Below are 22,508 nucleotides of genomic sequence, written 5' to 3'. Positions count from 1 at the left end.
TCATACTTTTTGGGGGCAACTCCTAATTTTCCTTCTTCATCCTGGCTGGAGCACTGCTGACCTTCTAATGAGTGTCACCATCTTGGCATCTGCAATAACTACCCTGCTATAGGTACTGGATGGCCTTCCCTGATGCAAAATGAAAGTTAAGTCAAGCTGCAAATATGTTCATAAACAAATTATATACAATGTAAAGTAGATGGGCTTATGTGTGCATATATGTGTGTCTACTCTTAAAGTAAGCCTGCGCCTATGACAGATGCTGCATCTGCATTAAGGAAGAGCACTGAGAAAGCACCTCAGTCTTTTTAGAAAAACTGTTCTAGAAGCCTATAATGCTCAGATAGAATTGCTCTTACTTTATCAAAAGGTGGTCACATTGTATGAGCTAATATTATGTATTGGTCTACAAAATTGTCCAGCATCAATAAAAATTTGAGTTTATCAAAGTCATTATGCATTTTAAAACATTAACGGTTTCACAAACCACCATGTACCTGTCATTACTTTTTTAAGAAGTACAGGCAGTGTTAGATTTGCTAACACATTGATTTCTTGTGTGAAAGTTGTTTAACAAGCTCTGTCTTTTTTTTTTTTTTTTTTATCTTTTAGGATCCTTTAAGTGAGCATCCCTATGTAGGCAGCAACAGCAATGAGAAATTTAAGTGAAGCACTAGAAGTTGATGGATTCAGATGCAGACTTCAGTCAGATTGATGTTGGCCTGCTCACAGTTGTCCCACAAGACATCCCCAAACTCCACATTTCCTCAATGTTTATTCAAGAGCTGTCCAGCTTTTAATAGAAAAACAAACTGTTGAAAATGTAAAACTTCTGTTGAGTGCCTTTTTTTTTAATCTGACAAAAAATCTTCACTTAACTTAAAGAAAACTAAGAAACCGATTGCACATAATTTTTCAAGTCACCATAGCTTAAAATGGATGATTAAACCCATGTTGAGATTAACATAATTTTAAATATTTGCAGCACTAGATATAACAGTGTTATTTATATTTTAATTAATGCAGTAATCTTACTACTTCAACTTAAGCGATATTATTAAACATTCAAGAGTTGGTCCGACACCACCTCCAACTCCTACAGCGAGCCCAGTAGTTCATCATAAGTTTTCCATTCAACTAGACTTATCAGCAATTACACCATCCAGGACAGCCAGAAATCTAGGCGTTGTGTTTGATGATCAGTTGAACTTCACAGATCACATCACAAGAACAACTTGATCATACAGATTTGCACTGTATAACATAAGGAAGATCAGACCCTTCCTATCTGAGCATGCTACACAACTTCTTGTCCAGGCTCTTGTTATATCTAGACTGGAATACTGCAATGCATTCTGGCAGGACTTTCTGCATGTACAGTCAAACCTCTGCAACTGATCAAAACAATGTGGCACGATTTGTCTTGCACATCATGCCTCTCTTCATCGAACTGCACTTGTTGCCAATGATTGCTCACATTAAGTTCAAGGCACTGATGCTCGCTTACAGAACAACCACTTACTCTGCACCCTCTTATCTACACTCGTCACTTCAAGTCTATGTGCCCTTCAGAAATTTACGATCAGCGGGTGAGCGGTGCCTCGTGGTGCCATCTCACCGAGGCACAAAATCACTCTCCTGGACATTAATATAAACTGTTTCTCACTGGTGGAATGGCCTGCCAAAAACCTGAGCAGCTGATTCCCACCTTCAAAAAACATCTAAAGGTGCATCTCTTTCACAAACACTTGACACAATCATACAATAACTGTCTTCTTTCTTTCACCACTGTCTCTCAACTTCCTCTCTACTTGTGCTTCTCTGAGCAATTTGCAACTTTGTATTACAGCAATTATGTTATTACTGCCTCCTTAGGATGAATCACTTCTGTTGTATTCCTCATTTGTAAGTCGCTTTGGATAAAAGCATCTGCTAAATGAATAAATGTAAATGTATATTAACTGAAAATTACACATTAAACTTGATATTCATTAGGCGTACTTACAGGTAATTTACGCAGGAAGAGTATGTTCACTTTAGCTTTATCTGATTATTAATTGACTTCAGTGTAACCTTTAAAGGAGCAATATGTAACATTGACATCAAACATTTAAAATGGGTACTGCAGTCCAAATATTCAAACTATTGGAGAGAGTTGTCTCCCCCGCCCCCTCCTCCCTAGACTTATGCCGGTTGCCAGGTTGAAGACACGCAACAGGAACCAGCAAACTGACAATGGCAAGAAATGAGCTTTACACTGTAAATTATAAACCAGCTCATGTGGATTTTTTATAACTCTGTCAATGTTAGCTAGATATATTGCTAGCTGCCATGGCTGCAACACACTGTGTTTGCCCGCTAACTTGTTTCAAATCTGGCAACCCGGGGTGTCAAAATACTATTGGGATATGGGCAGTGGGCGGGATCACACAGGCCAGAACACAAACAGAAATTCCGGCCCGGAACGGACATTTCAAAGTAGAATATACTGACTGTAGCATTGTTTTCGGAGAACCTGTATTTCAACTTAGCATGTTTCCTATATCTCTGATAAGGTATTATGATCATTTTATGCTTTAGTACAGTAAAATATTAAATATTGCACCTTTAAGTTTACTTTGCAAAAATGAGGCAATCAGTTTCCAATTTTTTTTTTTTTTTAAGTAAACAGAACTTGTTAGAATTTAGAGTGTACTGTATTTCCAACAGGAAGCAGATCTTTTGTTCATCAACAGGAGGTAAAACTTATGATATGTAAAGATAAGTCTACCTGTGTTGTTTTACATGTATTTTATTACATTTTAGCTCTAAAAAAAAGTCAACCATATCTAGGAGAAACATTAATTATCAAACTATACCATACACATTAATTGACAAACTAGGCAACCCTGGTCCTGGAGTGCCACACAGACATTTCTGGTTTTTGTTTTACCCAAGCCCCTTAATAAATTAATTGATTTAATTATTGGCTTAATTGGTTAGAATTACCATGTGTTCCAGGTATTTAGCAACTGACAACTAAGAGATACCTATAAAACCTGCAGGATTGTGGTACTCCAGGACCAGGGTTGCCTACCCCTGAACCATACCATAACATATACTCACACAAACACAGACAGTCATGTTGCTCTTCTGTTTGTTTATTAATGCTTTTGCCAAAGGTTAATGCCAAAGAAAGGAAATAAGCAATAACAAAATTCAGCCGTTTTAAACCTCTGCAGTGACTACCAAAACTAAGAGAATGAAAGAAAAAGTCTTCAGTGTCAAGATTTGTATCCTAATCCACACTCTCTTTATCAAACAAGTGGGTCTCACTTGTCCATAATTATACCTGTATAACTGTACTATACTAAACTAATGTACTATGTATTTATACTGTTTACTATTTATATCTATACAACTGTGTGGATCCTTTTGTGTTGCGCAATATCTATCACGTGACCTACAGACAGTTAGGTTAAATTGTCAGGGAAACTGAAAGTGAAAGAGAGACGCAGAGAGAAAACACAAGGACACAACCTTGAACTTTACAACACAAGGGCATAAAGGTACTAACTCCTTGTATTCAAGAAACATTTATTAAGAAGACAGGATTAGCAGTGCCAAGGATTCCATTTTGAGTGGGCCAGATAAAAATGTGGTTGGGCCATAATTTTACAATGGACATATTTATATTCCTGTTTGAAACATCCGTTTCAATTGGCAAAATATGTTATAATGTTTGAAAGTGATCTCAGTTAGTAGATGTAAAGTTAATAATTTATCATCATTTAATACAATTAGAAAATTGGTTAAGGGTCTGATTATTGGTACTGTGGATATGTTAATGATGCAAAGTTTTAAGCTTATACAAATAAATTACAATGGCAACTTTTCTTATGCTCATGGTAAACAAGCATACAAAGTCTTGTTCAACTTCAAATTAAAATGTGAAGCTCTTTTGCTGTAACAAAAAAAAAACTGATAAAGTTTACTGATCAGCCTACCTTTCCTCATTTGCCTATCTGATAAAATAAGCAAACAAACTCCCTATAAAAGACCTCAAAACTAACTTGCAAATGCAATATACCTTAATTTTTATATTTAATTTGGAATTGCATGCTCTCTACATATAATAAGTATAGTTCTGAATTTGGGAAGACATTAAATAATAAGATTATCAAGAAGCCTGTTAATTATGATTTTCACTTTTTGAATTCTCTTGATTTTTTATGTAAATCTTTTAAATCTATATTTTGGATACACAATAATGACAACCTACTGTAAAAAGGGATAACCTTCCATTGTTTTGTCAGTGTAATCTAATGCATCCTACTGTTATTTGGGGACAGTCTCCTAAACAAAAGGATAGATTTTGAGCATTTCCATCTCACTAAATGTTCTAATTTTATTTATTTTTCTCTTTCTTTCTCGCAGATGTGTATGATCATGAATGGAGCCTTTCTACTTTGTCTTCTCTGTTTCTGGACTCAGAGAAGGGTTGATGCCATAGATCCTGGAGTGCTGGCAAGCATTATACACGATATCAAAAATGTGTATGTTCAACTGCTTTAAAACTAACAATATTAGTAATTATATTATAATACAATATATATACAGGTGCATCTCAATAAATTAGAATGTCGTGGAAAAGTTCATTTATTTCAGTAATTCAACTCAAATTGTGAAACTTGTGTATTAAATAAATTCAGTGCACACAGACTGAAGTAGTTTAAGTCTTTGGTTCTTTTAATTGTGATGATTTTGGCTCACATTTAACAAAAACCCACCAATTCACTATCTCAAAAAATTAGAATATGGTGACATGCCAATCAGCTAATCAACTCAAAACACCTGCAAAGGTTTCCTGAGCCTTCAAAATGGTCTCTCAGTTTGGTTCACTAGGCTACACAATCATGGGGAAGACTGCTGATCTGACAGTTGTCCAGAAGACAATCACTGACACCCTTCACAAGGAGGGTAAGCCACAAACATTCATTGCCAAAGAAGCTGGCTGTTCACAGAGTGCTGTATCCAAGCATGTTAACAGAAAGTTGAGTGGAAGGAAAAAGTGTGGAAGAAAAAGATGCACAACCAACCGAGAGAACTGCAGCCTTATGAGGATTGTCAAGAAAAATCGATTCAAGAATTTGGGTGAACTTCACAAGGAATGGACCGAGGCTGGTGTCAAGGCATCAAGAGCCACCACACACAGACGTGTCAAGGAATTTGGCTACAGTTGTCATATTCCTCTTGTTAAGCCACTCCTGAACCACAGACAACGTCAGAGGCGTCTTACCTGGGCTAAGGAGTAGAAGAACTGGACTGTTGCCCAGTGGTCCAAAGTCCTCTTTTCAGATGAGAGCAAGTTTTGTATTTCATTTGGAAACCAAGGTCCTAGAGTCTGGAGGAAGGGTGGAGAAGCTCATAGCCCAAGTTGCTTGAAGTCCAGTGTTAAGTTTCCACAGTCTGTGACGATTTGGGGTGCAATGTCATCTGCTGGTGTTGGTCCATTGTGTTTTTTGAAAACCAAAGTCACTGCACTCATTTACCAAGAAATTTTGGAGTACTTCATGCTTCCTTCTGCTGACCAGCTTTTTAAAGATGCTGATTTCATTTTCCAGCAGGATTTGGCACCTGCCCACACTGCCAAAAGCACCAAAAGTTGGTTAAATGACCATGGTGTTGGTGTGCTTGACTGGCCAGCAAACTCACCAGACCTGAACCCCATAGAGAATCTATGGGGTATTGTCAAGAGGAAAATGAGAAACAAGAGACCAAAAAATGCAGATGAGCTGAAGGCCACTGTCAAAGAAACCTGGGCTTCCATACCACCTCAGCAGTGCCACAAACTGATCACCTCCATGCCACGCCGAATTGAGGCAGTAATTAAAGCAAAAGGAGCCCCTACCAAGTATTGAGTACATATACAGTAAATGAACATACTTTCCAGAAGGCCAACAATTCACTAAAAATGTTTTTTTTATTGGTCTTATGATGTATTCTAATTTGTTGAGATAGTGAATTGGTGGGTTTTTGTTAAATGTGAGCCAAAATCATCACAATTAAAAGAACCAAAGACTTAAACTACTTCAGTCTGTGTGCATTGAATTTATTTAATACATGAGTTTCACAATTTGAGTTGAATTACTGAAATAAATGAACTTTTCCACGACATTTTAATTTACTGAGATGCACCTGTATATACAATATATATATATATATATATATATATACATTGATTCACTGAAATTCATTAGTCACTATCTGTGGTCACTAACACTAAATAAACCACACTGAAAAGAACTTATTCACAAATCTTCTGAAATCTTGTTAAAGATTTGCCTGGATGGGATTTCTAAGGAGGTATTCTAAGGTGTATTTATAGGTTATTTCAACACCATTATAAACAGTTTGTACTTTGGTGGTGTAAGAAGTAAGTGAGGTTACTATTAATTCACTAATGTGTGAAAGACCTTTGTGGTTTAAATGAAATGGGAGTAATAGAAGCGTGCTGCCCATGCATACAGATCAAGGTTTGAGTAAACATATTAAAGTCAGCTTATGGCTTATTAAGAGATATTGCAATAAAATATTTAATAAATATTTAATATATAACAATAATGATTAATAGTGATATATTGCAGTCTTTATTACATATAAACTTGACAATGGAGTCCCTGAAAAGAGCTCAAGTTTTGTAAGCGCTCTGCTATATTTTAAAGTTTTTTATAAGCAATTTTGCTTATATATTTAGCTGTCATGATTCACGAGTTGGGACCCAATAACTGGATAAACTCCATGGGAGAAACATCAGCGAGTCGGATACGGCTCAGGTGAGCACAGGTGTGAGCAGAGGCCACTGGAACCACGGGTTCTGGAGGAGGCAATCAAAAACACACACACTGGGCTGAGAGAGAGAGAGAGAGAGAGAGAGAGAGAGAGAGAGAGAGAGAGAGAGAGAAAGTTAATCTTCATAAACGCAGTGTTGGCTGGGAATACACACAGGATGGAAGACATGGTATACTGGCAGACAGAGGTATGGATAATTTCAAGAAGCAGGCAGAGTACTAGAACCACTAGCACAATAAACTGGCCAACAGAATCCAACACGCAGAGAACAGAGTTTAGTCCAACTAAACGGTGGCAGGCTGAGACATGTAACAAACATGACAATCCGACAAAGACTGAATGAAAAGACAGGAGCTAAATAAGGGAAACATTACGAGACACAGGTGCGAACAATTACAGCCACTCGGCCACGGTAATAATCAATCATCAGCAACATGTGTGAGCTGTCACCGAGCGCTCCAAAACAAACACACATGTAATTGACAGCGCCGCGAAAGCACGCAGCGCTGACAGCAACACATACCCACACAGGCAAACACAGACAGACTTACCCCAGCCGCTTAGCCCGGGATCCCAACAGTAATCCCCCCAACCTCCCCCCACAAGTGGCATCAGCAGACACTCCGGTGAGGACTGACCCTTGAAGCTGATGGATGCATAAATGAGGGAGCGATCCAGAATATCACGAGCCAGGACCCTACATCTATCCTTCGGACTGTTTACCTCCCAGTCCACCAGGTACTGATACCAATAAGGAGGATCAGCCAATTTATACCTGGGCACCAATTTTCGGGAAGTAACCCTCAGGGGAATATCTTGGGAAGCCAGCCAAACCTTCAGGCCAACAACATAGAGGGGAGGAGCAGTCCTGGGTTCCGCCAACTTGGGTTCCTGGTCGCGAAACTATGGAGGTTGATACCCGAGGTAGCACTGGAACGGGGAGAGACCTGTAAGTGATTCCGGTTGGGAGTTGAAAGTGTATTTGACCCACGAGAGCCATTCGCTCCAGGAAAATGGATTCTGAGCGACCACACAACGGAGCATCCTAACAGAAACAATACTAACAGAAGCCCCCAGCTGCCTGCAAAACTCCCTCAAGAACCTAGACACAAACTAGGGACCCCTGTCAGAGGCCACATCCACAGGAATGCCATGAATCCAGAAGAAGTGGTACACGACCGTGGTCGCGGTCTCGCGTGCTGAAGGGAGATTCAGGAGTGAGATAAAGTGGGCAGCCCTTGAGAACTGATCGACCACTGTCATAGTCACCTATTGCCACAGGCAGAGGTCGTAACAGCCCAGCCAGGGGACGGCTAGAAGTCTTAAATCTAGCACAGACTGAACAGGCCAAAACAAACTGTTAAACGTCCCGCCCCATCAATGGCCACAAGAAGCGATGCCGAAAAGCGGCTAGGGTCCGCCTCATCCCTGGATGACAAGCAACCCTGGAATTGTGCCCCCACTGCAGGGCTTTGGAATAAAGAGTAAACCCACTGGAATGCCCTCTGGGGCCATCACTCCCCAAAGCACCCTCCGCACCCTCAATAATTCAAGTAGCAATAATTCACTGGGGGGAATCAATGGTGTCGGGGGAGCTGGGGGAGCTGGGGGAGTCAAAACCCTCATAGATGCGGGAGAGTGCCTCAGGTTTGACGTTTTTGGATGAAATGGACGTTTATGATGATGAAATTGAACATACCGAAGAAGAGCCCCCAGTGAGCCTGATTGGAATTCAGGCATTTAGCGGTCCTGATGTATTCCAGATTTTTATGGTCGGCCAAGTGGCGCCACTCAATGGCCAGCTTGACTGCAAGCAGCTCTCCGTTACTGACAGCGCTCTGTTCCGCAGGTGTTAGACGGTGCGAATAAAATGCACAAGGATGCACCTGCCATCCTAGAGCGAGAGCTGGGAGAGGACCGCCCCCACGGCCACATCTGATGCATCGACCTCCACCACAAATTGATGTGCCGGGTCTAGGGTTATCAAAAGTGTCGCTGATGAAAACTGAGATTTGAGCACCTCAAAAGCCTCTTGAGCTTGGCTGTTCTAGGCAAATTTTTGGTGGAGGTCAGAATCGTAAGAGGAGCGGCTACCTGACTGTAGTTTCAAATGAAACGCCGGTAGAAGTTGGCAAACCCCAGAAACCTCTGCAGGGCCTTGCGGGTATCTGGGGTGGGCCAACTGGTAATGGTCCTCACCTTAGCTGGATCCGCTGCACGCCCTCGGAAGACACGATGTACCACAGGAACGAAACTGACTACGCATGGAATTTGCACTTCTCCACCTTAACAAAAAGTCTGTTTTCTAAAAGGTGCTGCAACACTTGCCTGATGAGCCCAATGTGTTTATGGAAACAAAAGACACGAAACAAACATGAAACAGTTGACCATTTCGTGGAGCATGTCATTGATGAGTGTTTGGAAGATGGCAGGGACATTAGTAAGTCCGAATGCATGACCAAATATTCAAAGTGCCCGGTGGGTGTATTGAAGGCAGTCTTCCACTCATCCCCCTCCCTCATCCTCACTAAATGGTAGGCATTGTGGAAGTCCAACTTTGTGAAGACGGTTGCCCCCTGCAACAACTTGAAGGCCAAGGACATCAACCGTAAATTCAATCAGCCCCCGATAGTCGATGCAGGGACTCAAGGACCCGTCCTTCTTCCCAAGGACGAATGAGGCTGGCTGCAAGCGACTCCTGAATGTACTTGTCCATCGCCTCCCACTCCAGATCAGTCAGAGAGTAGAGCAGCCTGCGTGGCGGAGAAGTGCATTGGAGGAAATCAATGGCGCAGTCATACGGGTGGTGCAGAGGAAGAGACATGGCTCGACACTGACTGAACTCCAGGTCATGATATACTGCCGGCACCCCTGACAGAGTAACTGTCTCAGCCTGCAACAGAGAAGCAGAGGAACAAACGGGAGACAAGACAAGATAATGAAAAGAGCAATAATCGCTCCAAGAAATAACAAAATTAGTAGCCCAGCTAATGTGTGGATTATGCTTCATCGACCACGGCCGGCCCAGGACCAAAGGGTTTCAGGGAGACCGGAGAAGAAAAAACACAATCTTCTCTTCATGATTGCCTGATACTCCCGGACTTACCAGGACCGTAGCTTGAATAATGGTGAAAAGGGTTTCCCCTGCTAGAGACAAGGTTGGAATGGAAGGTTCCATGGATCTTTGCTGGATACCCCATGCAGTGGCTCCTTCCAGATCCATGATATTCCCTTCAGCTCCTGAATTAACGTGGGCGAAAACGTGGTGTACCGACTCACCCCAGGTGATGGTGACTGGGAGACCTGCATCCTTGGTAGAGGACCTAGTATGGTTAGTTGCGATCATCTGCAGTCTTCGCTTTGCCAATGAGTGCCGTCCTTTTTCCAGATGTGTGGCTAGTAAGTGACCTGCTCGGCCACATTACAGGCACAGTCCCAAGAGCATTCTCCTCTCTCTCTCCTTCCTGGACAAGTGGGTGTGGTTAATTTGCATGGGCTCCTCCTCTGGAGTCGTTCTGGCAAGAGTAGGAGGAGCGTGGGATCCCGACAGATATAGTGTAGAGTTTGACAACTTTGCATTAATAGTATTGTAACACTCTCTAGATAACATATCTTAATCTTGGCTAATGTTAATTCATAAATATACAATTGTTCAATGTTAGTTAATGTTAGTTCATAATGCATTAACTAATATTACTGTTTACTAATGTTAACATATTCAACCCTTTGTTAATGTAGTATCAATATTTTAAAGAAGCCTTGTCTTAACAGAACAAAATATGTCCGGTGTGGATTCACATTCACATTCTAGTGGCTAAATCTTTTCACAATGTTACAATGTGCCATAAATCTATTCACTCATTCACCCTTTTTTGTGTTTATTTTTTTCAGGGCCAACATGAATAATCAATATGCTTTTGCTGTTGATTTACAACAAGAACAATGCCGTCAGCAGGGTCTACATGACTTTGGCGACAATACCAATGATATTCGTAATGGGCTTAACGGAAATACACGAATGTATCTGGGGCAACGGGTAATTACTGCCAGACCTCTATTTAAAGAAACATACACTGACCATGCTGAGTATCGATTGCTGGTGACCCAACAAGGACACAGTCCCATGGCTGATCTGCTTGAAAGATGGAGGAAAGAGAAATCCTGCACTGTTTTCTTCACTCTTTACTCACCATGTGGATCAAAATGCACCCGCCCAGATCACAAATACAACATTTTGCCATATCTAAATGTTTTTAACAATCTAGATCACAACTGGGTTGCTTTTGTGTTTCAGGACATTTTTGATTATGAATTAAAACACAGCACCAGGAAGCAAATGTTGGCTCTACTGCAAACTATCCATGAGAATGGGGGGTTTATTCCTGTGTATCGTTGTCCCACTGGAACGAAAAGATGTGTTGATTGCATGGCTGATCAAGACCCAATGACCAATCAATGTCTTGATGGAATGCCACTGCCTTAGGGGTTTCCAAAATTTTTTCATTGGGGCCAGATGCAGAAAAAATAAGGTGTCGTGGTCTGTATGACTCTAATAATAAAAAAGGCAAAATGATTGGCTAGGCTTTGATGCTAAGAGCTTAATGAATATGTTAACATATGGCATAATGTGAAGTATTGTTGGGGAAATACTCTGGTATTCTGTACCTTCTAAATTGATAATCTTATTATTTTACCATTTCAAACTCAGAATCATAATAGATTTTAATTGGCCAGGTAAAATTGTTCTTATAGTGGGCCTGGGTAGCTCAGCGAATATTGATGCTGACTACCACCCCTGGAGTCGAGAGTTCGAATCCAGGGCATGCTGAGTGACTCCAGCCAGGTCTCCTAAGCAACCAAATTAGCCCGGTTGCTAGGGAGGATAGAGTCACATGAGGTAACCTCCTTGTGGTCGCAAAAACGTGGTTCTCTGTGGGGCGCGTGGTGAGTTGTGAGTGGATGCCACAGAGAATAGCGTGAAGCCTCCACACACGCTATGTCTCCGTGGTAACGCGCTCAAGAAGCCACGTGATAAAATGCTTGGATTGACGGTCTCACATGTGGAGGCAACTGAAATTCGTCCTCCGCCACCCAGATTAAGGCGAGTCACTACGCCACCACGAGGACATAGGGCGAATTGGGAATCGCCCATTCCAAATTGGGGAGAAAAAAAATAAAAATAATAGTAATTTTTTTTTCTTATAAGTAGAAATAGTGTATGTAGTAGTCCCTTTATATATACTAATATGTATGCTAATACACATGATGATAATAGATGCATTAAAATTGTGAGTGTGATTGTTCCATTATACCTATAAAGCTTGCCAAAGGCAGAGAAATATCAACAATAAAAGACAGCATGAAGCATGTTAATAATGTTGCTCTAAACACTATTTTTTCATTTGATTGCAAAATGTAGACAATGTGAATACATGTGTTTTACAAGTCAGAGGGTTCAAAACAAAACTGTGGGTTCAGCTTTTAATTTTTAAAACATGATGCATAAATTCAATCAACTTGTCAACTTAAAATATCTCCATATTTCACCTGGACAATCCACAGTGGAAAACAAAGGTATAATTAATAAGCTCATGTAGTAAACCGTCCGGAAATGGTCGCTGTTTCATTATGATATGCTTCCCAGATCAATAAGGCATGCAGACACGTGTAGAAAACAAGAACCTGTTCGGGGGGAAAAAAAACAAATGCTTTGACCTGTTTCCTAGAAACATCCATTTGCAAGTGAATTTATGACCCAGAAACTGGCATGGAGGTCACTCTAGCAACAGATCAATGTAATGGTGGCTAAATAGCAGTTTATTGGGGGTCCTGCTTCATGTGAATGCACTTTTTGTTTAGACAGAAGGAAATCACCAATTATTGGACATGAGAGAGTCTGAAGATGGAAAAAAAAAAAGGTACATCCCTGTTTGGAGATCATGAGCAGCAGACACTAGCTGGGACCAGTTCAGCCTGTTAATATTAACATTGTATGTAACGTCTTTGGGCGTAACTAATTTTTACTCTTTGTAAGAGAAGGTACCAGTATAAATTACAGTTCTGATAAGCAACAAGACACACTTAAGGAAGCACAGTGCATCAGAGAGGCTTGAACCAAGCTTGAACAAGACAGCAGAGATGACCTCTTCCCAACTTCACTTAACTCTCTCTCTGCTCTGCTTGGCCATGACAGCAGGCATCATATCATGTGGCAGGTCTCATATGGTTTTGAGCTCTCCACTAGAGACATCTCATGGCACACCTGGCAATGAGGAGGTAAGATTTTATGGTAAAATCAAAAATTCACTCAAAAATTCTCCTGATTCTTCAGGCAGTACTGCTGCACTTTGGTGTATATGGATAAAGGAGCAGTGATCATCAGCAGCTCTCCAATAGATCTTAAATGCCTTGATGCTGATGCTTAACATCTTGAAAGAATAGAACATCATCTTTGAAACATGTATTATGTCTTCTTTTTAGACATTTGCTACCCTTTCTCTTACTAACCTCAAGGACTGCTTTAATTGTACAGATGCCAGAGAGATACTCCCTTTCAGAACTCCAGTGGATGCTCAGTAATTCAGACCCAGCAGCCATTCAGTCTGACAGCCCATCGCTGGGGTTCTTACAGAATGGACTTGACTTAATGAGGAGAGACAATGGAGACAAAGAGCGAAAGCCTGGTTGCAAGAATTACTTCTGGAAATCTAGAACAGCATGCTGATCTACAACCAGCAGATCCAATACTGAGGTCTCCAGCACAATCACCATGCTGCTGATCACATCCTCATTCCCTTTCCTGAATCCACACTAATAATATGGCATTCTGTCTTAAAGAAAGGAGTGGACCTCAGTAAACGTAGCAATTCACTGTGACCAGTGTTCCTCAATCTCAGTATTATCTTGATTTAAAGCATTGACTGCTTGCAATAAAATGAATACAGCATAAAAAGCTGGCTCGTGTTACTCTGTTTGGTTCTAAGGTAACTAAGATTGAATATAAATTATATATTAATATAATACAATACAATATAAGTCTGGGTTCAGTGCAACAGAAGTAAAAATGAGCTGAAGAGTTTAAACTAGCGTGCATGATCAAAATGCATGAAAAGAGCAAACAAATCTTTAGTTATCTTTTTTATTTTAGAGACACTGCTTATTTCATACATATGAAAGTTATAAACAAAAAAGTATATACACTAAAAAACAAAAATTCATATTCACTAATTTAACCATCAAAAACAATGTACAAGGAAGAAAAGAAGAAACCAGTGCTTGTATTCCAGACATAAAAAAAAAAAAAAAGAAATACACAGGAGTACTGGCGAATCTAACAAGTTGGTTAGGAAAAGGACAAATCCCTTTACATAGACATTGCCAACTTCTGACATTTTATTTACAGGGTGATTTTAAACCTTTTTAAAATTTTAAAATAAAAAACAGAGTGGTAAATGTATTTTATTTTTATTTTTTCTTGTGCTCCTTTGGCTCCTCATCTCCTCATGAAGTTCTTCTCCAGAGCAGCGGGGGTCCTCTGAATGGAGTAAATATTTCTCTTCACACGGTCCTCCAGAGAGGAAGTGGCAGCACTTTCTAGCTTCATGTCACTGTTAACAGATGTACAAATTAATAAATGAAACAAACCACAAGAGTCCTTCACCATTACTATTAGTTTGTCTAGTAGAACTCAGAGATGAAGTTCTTAGGCATGGTGGAGCAGAACTGTAATCAAGTCAATTCTTCATTCTCCCACTTTATCACCCATAGATATGAACCTAAAACCTACTAGATGGTAGTTCAGATGACTAGAACAGTGATGATTTTAACAGTTTTTGGTTTTAGTCATAATTTTTAGTCTTTTGACAAAAATGTCCTTCAAGTTTTACTTTAGTCAGTTTTACTGACTAAAACTGCATTTAATTTTAGTAAATGAAAATAACATTTTAGCTGACGATAGTGTGCAAAATGACAAAAACGTGTTAAACTGTAACAGACCAAACTTCAAAATTTTCTAACTTTTTGAAAAATCTAATCTATAAACATTTAATTTCAATATGTATCAAACATGTAAAAGATACAACAAAAAAACAGCTGTCCTTGTTGTGAAAATCTGAACTCCTGAAGTAATAACATAAAATAAAAATACTTAAATATTAGCTAAATATGTTACCGTACTCTAAATTCTTCAACCTTTAAAGCAGGGTTGCCAATCAATCGCAAGACAACCACTAGAAGGTCTCATTTTCAATTTAGAAGGGAAACGGAGTAAAGAGAGAAACAAGACAAATAATGAGAATCTTAAAAATCACTTTTTATTCCCTTACTTTGGCTCGCCCATGCACGGATTTCCAAAACGTAGGATGGCAGCGGAAGACTCATTCATATTTTTGAGGAAAGCTCTACCTGATTGGATAGCATTAGGTTTATGGGTAGGGTTAGGGTTGGATTTCCATTTCTCCGGCCAATCATGTATCGCTTTCCTCATGAATATGAATGACTTTCCCATACCATCCACGTTTCGGATTAACAGACGCCTTCTTTCTATGTGCATGCTAAATTGTGTGCACTGTAAAAGAGCGCTCACGGTAAAGCAGATTCATCAGTAATTTAATTGATGATATTAACACTGCACCAGACTACCTTCTTCAATTAAGAATTAAACTACTACTGCCACATATAAAACTACTGGTGTAAATGCAGAATTTATTGAAAGCCAATTCTGTTTTCAGTAAGAAAATACTAACTGAATAAAGCCAGCAGGACGGTTCTGTTTATCGTTATCTCGAGCCTTCTCTTGTTCCTCTTGTCGCTTGTATCTCTTAACGTTACTTTCCCTCTCCATTTCTCTTTCACGGGCAAAGTCCATCATTTCTCTTCTCTTCTTCTCCAACTCTTCAGCTGAGAGGCGCCTGAGAAAAGGGGGACAAAAACTTAAGCAGGGATGTCTTCTATTTTTGCATTCGATGCAGCTGACAACACTAAAAGAGCTTCTACAGCATATTCATTACAAATTCTAAACTCAAATATATGACTCTATACACTCACCGGCCACTTTATTCGGTACACCTGTACATCTACTTATGCATGCGATTATCTAATCAGCCAATTGTGTGGCAGCAGTGCAGTGCATACAATCATTCAGATACAGGTCAGGAGCTTCAGTTAATGTTCACATCAACCATCAGAATGGGGACAAAAATGTTATTTAGACCGTGTCATGATTGTTTTTGCCAGCTGGGCTGGTTTGAGTATTTCTGTAACTGCTGATCTCCTGGGAATTTCGCGCACAACAATATCTAGAGCAGGGGTCAGCAACCTTTTTGACATGGACTGCCATTTTTTATTTTCCTGGTCAATGGCTGTGCCAACACCCCCCCCCCCCCAAAAAACATGCAAATGTATGCGATTTTCCCCTTGTGAAAATGTTTCTATTTTGCATTTTTCCAATTTAATTGTTTATTTTTCATTACAAATTATATTAAACAGTCTGAGTGAAAATTTGTGCAAAACCCGATGGTTAATCGCACCTGCAAAATCCTAAAACTTTATTTCCAGGCTTAATTTATATTTTGAATAGACTCAGATTTTTGAACCCCACCATCTGGGTTTATGTTTTCTCTTTTAATCGTTTAATGTAATTTTGAATGTCCATGGTTTAAGGAGGGTGTATCTGTATGCTGGGTTGGAAATCTCAACGATTAATAGTGGTGTTTTTTTTTTTTATTGCATTACGTGTTGTTCTGAAAGCAAAAAGAAACAAATGAAACACAGAATGTCGGCTGTCATCCGCGCAGTCTGACCGAAGCAAAGCGGGCGTGTTTACTCATGCGATTAACTGAAAGTGAAGCATTGGAAGAGGAAGAGGTCTCGTGATGCGTGAATGGCTTGCACGTGCTGCACAAGTCTGTTGGGTATACTGCAGTCTCGTCACATTTTTACTTTTTGTTTAGCCTCCCATTCAGCTCATAAGAACACGCTGCATGATCATGAAGAAGGATTACATCAAGATGTAGATTGGAATGCAGGTGCGATATTTATATAAATAAAATAGTCTATTCCTCTCTCGCCATTGCTGGCGTGCCAGTGATTACACCTCCGCGAGGTCAACGGAGAATGGCCAGACTGGTTTGAGTTGACAGAAAGGCTATAGTAACTCAGATAACCACTCTGTACAATTATATAGAGCAATATAGCATCTCAGAATGCACAACAAGTCGAACCTCGAGGCAGATGGGCTACAACAGCAGAAGAGGGCTTCCACTTCTGTCAGCCAAGAACAGAAAACTGAGGCTGCAGTGGACCTACCATTTGTGTACCTCAGCAGAAATCCAGATTTGTCAGACCAGGCGATGTTTTTCCAATCATCTACTGTCCAGTTTTGGTGAGCCTGTGCCCACGGCAGCCCCAGTTTCCTGTTATAAGCTGACAGTAGTGGTACCCGGAGGGGTCTTCTGCTGCTGTAGCCCATCCGACTCAATGTTCGACGTGTTGTACGTTCAGAAAAGCTTTTCTGCATAGCACTATGCATGTTTATTTGGGTTACTGTCATCTTCCTGTCAGCTTGGACCAGTCTGGCCATTCTCCTCTGACCTCTGTCATTAACAAGCCGTTTCGCCCACAGAACTGCCGCTCGCTGGATGTTTTTTGTTTTTGGCAGCATTCGGTGTAAATTCTAGAGACTGTTATGCGTGAAAATCCCACGAGATCAGCAGTTACAGAAAACAGATAAACAATTTAAAGGCAATTCTACCAAACACTAACAAAATGTATGTAAATTTCTGACCAGTGTTGGGTAAGTTACTCTAAAAAGTAATTAATTACTACCTACTAATTACATATTCTACAGTGTAATTAGATTACTGTACTAATTACTCTGTCTCAAAAGTAATTGCATTTCTTATTACTAATTACTTTCTAAAACCCTTATCAGCCTCGACCAGAAGAAAAATATAAGGATATACATGAAACAGTTCTTTTAATTCTTTCAAATAAATTATAAAAAAATCTAATAAATTATTCATGAACTGGCCAAAGAATTTAAGGGGGCTGCATTAAATTAGAAAACATACATTTTAACATTAGATGTTAAATTTCAATTTTAAATTCAATAATGTTTTATATAGAATTGTTCTATAGTCTATACAGTATTTAACACAATTACATCAGAAGTAACTGTAATTAAATTACTAAAATTAAGAGTAATCCCTTACTTTTCTTCAATTAAAGAGTAATTTAATTACAGTAATTAATTACTTATTAATGCATTACACCCAACACTGCTTCTGACCCACTGGGAATGTGATGAAATAAATAAAACCTGAAATAAATCATTCTCTCTACTATTATTCTGACACTTTTCATTCTTAAAATAGTGATCCTAACTGACCTAAGATAGGGAATGTTTTCTACGATTAAATGTCAGGATTATAAATGTACTTGGCTAAGGTGTATGTAAACTTCTGACTTTAATTGTATAAAGAGAAAATATTGAATACGATAAGCTTGACAATTTAAACATACTGTATAAGAAATACAAAAAAAAGCACTGAGTGCCATACTTGCTGTAATTAGTATTGTGTTTCCTTTGATAACGGTCCCTGTGTCTTGGTGGGCTGGGGGCTTTGGTTTTGGGTCTCTTCTCTGAGTCACGAGAGTGATTGTCCCTCTGTGCTTTATGAGACAGTGACGACCGGCTCCTATCTCTTGAATTGTGCTCTGAATGGTTAGATACGGAGTAATGGGATCTGTTTCCTGGTAACTGAAACACAGGAAACAGAACAATAAGCAATATTTTAAACAATATTGTAGCTCAATAAACAATCCACAAGCACAATTTCCAGACTTACTTGGAGTCCATAGCCCGAATTGTGATGTCCATTAGAGGTTGTGACATCTGATCGTTCTTCTTTTGACCTGGTTTGTAAAACAGACCAATGAGTTGTTGATTCAATTTAAAACTAGTACACAGTCTCTCCTGGATTCGGCCAAGAGAAATGTATGAAACTGAATAAAACCATTTAAAAGCAAATAAAACATGGAAAAAAACATTTCATTTTGAACCTATTCTTCCTGTACTCCTCATCAGAGCTTGAACTCCTCCTCCCATGCTTCTTATCCTTCCTTTTCTCCACTCTTTTCTCCTTTTTGTCCTTTTTCCTTTTCTTCTTCTTCTCCTTCTCAAGATTTTGACGCAACTATGGACAGAAAGAACCGAACTCTCACAGACTGTCCAAAAACATGCACCACAAAATCATCACACACTGTGTGTGCGGTCAACTCACCATCTTCTGGATTTCTCTCATCTTAACAGGATTTGTAAGAACTCCTCTCTTTTTCTCCTCCTCTCGTTTGCTGAAAATTAAAAAAGAACATTTTTTACACTTAACAAAAAAATTAAGAATCTTGTATGAAGCTGTTTAAAATGTACCAATGAAATAAACGTATGAAACAAACCTGTAGGACAGTAACTAACCTTTCAAACTTACCGGATCTCAAAGAGTGGGTCCTCTCTTATCTTGGCAGCCATATCATTAGTAGAAACAGAACTTGTCGGGTTGAATATGGAGCCAGGCAGGAGGCCCGTCTGAGCAGATGGACCGCTCTCTGGTTCCTCATACTGCTGGGTGATCTGCTTGTCAATGGGGCGACCAAGGAGGTACTCTTCCCGAGAGACCTGTCCCGCTGGACCCTGGTACATCCAGTCCAGACGGTCATCTTTCTTCCTGCAACATTGAGGTGGTAGGATTGAGGAATGTAGTACAATTATAAAAACTTTACAACTAAATATTATGCCTCGAGGGAACAATTATCAGGTATATTTGCATCAAGTACACTGTCGGCCAAAAGTTTGGAATAATGTACAGAGTTTGCTGTTTCAGAAGGAAATTGGTACTTTAATTCACCAAAGTGACATTCAGCTGATCACAATGTATAGTCAGGACATTACTGATGTAAAAAACAGCACCATCACTATTTGAAAAAAGTCATTTTTGATCAAATCTAGACAGGCCCCATTTCCAGCAGCCATCACTCCAACACCTTATCCTTGAGTAATCATCCTACATTGCTAATTTGGTACTAGAAAATCACTTGCCATTATATCAAACACAGTTGAAAGCTATTTGATTTGTTAAATGAAGCTTAACATTGTCTTTGTGTTTGTTTTTGAGTTGCCACAGTATGCAATAGACTGGCATGTCTTAAGGTCAATATTAGGTCAAAAATGGCAAAAAAGAAACAGCTTTCTCTAGCAATTCGTCAGTCAATCATTGTTTTGAGGATTGAAGTCTATATAATGCTTGAAATAGCCAAAAAACTGAAGATTTCATACAAAGGTGTACACTACAGTCTTCAAAGACAAAGAACAACTGGCTCTAACAAGGACAGAAAGAGATGTGGAAGGCCCAGATACAACTAAACAAGAGGATAAGTACATCAGAGTCTCTAGTTTGAGAAATAGATGCCTCACATGTCCTCAGCTGACAGCTTCATTGAATTCTACCTGCTCAACACCAGTTTCATGTAAAACAGTAAAGAGAAGACTCGGGGGTGCAGGCCTTATGGGAAGAATTGCAAAGAAAACGGCACTTTTGTAACAGAAAAACAAAAAGAAATGGTTTGAGTGGGCAAAGAAACAGACATTGGACAACTGATCATTGGAAAAGAGTGGTATGGATCTTAACCCCATTGAGCTTTTGTGGGATCAGCTAGACTGTAAGGTGCGTGAGAAGTGCCCGACAAGCCACATCTATGGCATGTGCTACAGGAAGCGTGGGGTGAAATGTCACCGGAGTATCTGGACAAACTGGCAGCTAGAATGCCAAGGATCTGCAAAGCTGTCATTGCTGCACGTGGAGGATTTTTTGATGAGAAATCTATTTTTTTTTTTTTTTAAATTGTAATAGTAATTTTTCACATTATTAATGTCCTGACTATACATTGTGATCAGTTTAATGTCACTTTGGTGAATAAAAGTACCAATTTCTTTCCATAAGAGTAAAATCTGTACATTCTTCCAAACTGTTGGCCGCCAGTGTATATGTTTATTATGAGTTCATTGAATAAAACAAGCACATGCTCTGACTGATCGTCATGAATGAAGTATCATCAGAGGATGTGATTGGGTGTCACACTTTAAAGCGCCTGTCTCTTGCGCATATCTGGTGATCTCCTCTCGAGATCGCTCCTCTTTCAACTCCTTCTGCAGCTCCTCGATCTTCTTCCTCTCCGCCTCATGTTTCTGCTCCGCTTTCCACACTCGCTCGATGTTTTTCAGAGTTTGGGGATGCCAACTCTTTTTCAAGTTCTAGAGGGATTCATATAAATAAATTGAATGTAAGACGCACAAAACGTACAGTTTTAAACAAACAGATGTATTAATAATAGATGCACTAATAATTAGTATATTTAATTTGCAGACAGTAAACGAAACGGTCTGCTTTTTCTAAACAATCCAAAATAAACCAGGCCACTCTGGTTATCATCCGTAGCTGGCTCGTACTAGCTTTCACGCGATATCCCCAAAAAATAAATCAAATGTACTTACAAGATCACCACCCCCCATGTTGATAAGGTTGATTTAATAATATTATACTATGTTAAAATTATTTCAAATATTCTATCCAAACGTCGATAACGTGGATTTAAACTTCTATATTTTGTTGTGGAACGAAACGCTACCGTAGTTCCGGTTCAACAATAATATTCCAAAATAAAAGTCCTTTTTACGTATTGCTAGCAACTCAAAAACATGAGCACAGCGTTTTGTCTTCTTCTCTTTTCCGCTTTATGGCGGATTAATGGTACATATCCGCCACCTAGTGGGTTGGAGGGGGATTCCTATATCCTATTAAACAATCCTGTTTCCCTTAAATAACTTAGCAGAGCACTGTATATCCTTGATTTTTCTGTGCATTATGAAATATACTTTTTAAAGACAGCTTATTTATTTATATTATATTACTTAGTACTTCTTTAAGATGGATTCTTGCAGTCTCATATGCAGAGCAATAAATCAGCACATGCTCACCTGTCTCCGGTAGGCCACATTGTGCACAGCTCTCTGATTCTCTTTTTCCAATAACTGAAAGAGAATAATTAAGGGACGTATGCCCAATTCAAGGCTGGATATTACAGTATCTTCCTTTCTGCTTCCACATTGATTCCTCTCAACCCCAACTTTATTCTGGATATTACATAAATGTCTCCCTTTTAACTCCTTATCCCATATCTCTTGCCACTTCTTATTTAGAGCCTTTTTAATAATTCTTTTTATTCAGCTTTACTCAGTGGGACATTAATATCTATCTCAGTGTGTTTCAGAGCCTTCTTTGCTAAATGGTCCACCTCCTCATTACCCTCAACCCCCACATGAGCTGGAACCCATAGAAAGGATATATTTACTCCTATTTGGCATATTCTGAACATATGCTGTAGAATTTCATATAAGATATCCTGCCTGGATAAAGATTTTCCAGTATTTAAACTTATGTAGGATGAATCTGAACATATCACTACATCCATAGGATGAATTTCTTCCACCCATTGAAGTGCCATTAGAATTCCTATTAATTCTATTGTATATACTGATACATAATCTGATAATCTTTTTACAATACTGTATTTAAAGTGAGGAATATAAACAGCTGCTGCCGTTTGTCCATAATCTGGGTTCTTTG

General features: G+C 39.3%; 2 protein-coding genes across 3 annotated transcripts; one reads left to right on the top strand and one right to left on the bottom strand.

Moving 5' to 3' along the window:
• Positions 1–3,445: 3,445 nt before the first annotated feature.
• Positions 3,446–12,207, top strand: LOC127442815 (uncharacterized). The gene is made up of 3 exons (XM_051701025.1): positions 3,446–3,548; positions 4,417–4,535; positions 10,723–12,207. The coding sequence occupies exons 2-3, from the start codon at positions 4,417–4,419 to the stop codon at positions 11,312–11,314; spliced, it is 711 nt and encodes a 236-aa protein (XP_051556985.1). The 5' UTR covers positions 3,446–3,548; the 3' UTR covers positions 11,315–12,207.
• Positions 12,208–13,970: 1,763 nt separating this feature from the next.
• LOC127442802 (pre-mRNA-splicing factor CWC25 homolog) lies at positions 13,971–21,526 on the bottom strand. Of its 2 annotated transcripts, XM_051701001.1 has the most exons (9): positions 21,377–21,526; positions 20,964–21,136; positions 19,317–19,553; positions 19,113–19,182; positions 18,892–19,025; positions 18,678–18,744; positions 18,390–18,589; positions 15,576–15,740; positions 13,971–14,438 (listed from the first exon to the last, which is right to left on the bottom strand). In XM_051701001.1, the coding sequence occupies exons 1-9, from the start codon at positions 21,392–21,394 to the stop codon at positions 14,324–14,326; spliced, it is 1,179 nt and encodes a 392-aa protein (XP_051556961.1). In that variant the 5' UTR covers positions 21,395–21,526; the 3' UTR covers positions 13,971–14,323. The 2 variants fall into 2 exon arrangements, with proteins under 2 accessions (XP_051556961.1, XP_051556962.1); XM_051701002.1 differs by lacking the exon at positions 21,377–21,526 and having other exon boundaries at positions 20,905–21,106.
• Positions 21,527–22,508: the final 982 nt, after the last annotated feature.

This window comes from Myxocyprinus asiaticus, chromosome 6 (assembly GCF_019703515.2).
Source record: "Myxocyprinus asiaticus isolate MX2 ecotype Aquarium Trade chromosome 6, UBuf_Myxa_2, whole genome shotgun sequence".
Lineage (NCBI taxonomy): Eukaryota > Metazoa > Chordata > Actinopteri > Cypriniformes > Catostomidae > Myxocyprinus > Myxocyprinus asiaticus.
The sequence above is the reverse complement of the archived record's forward strand: the minus strand, read 5'-3'. Positions and strand labels throughout refer to the sequence as shown.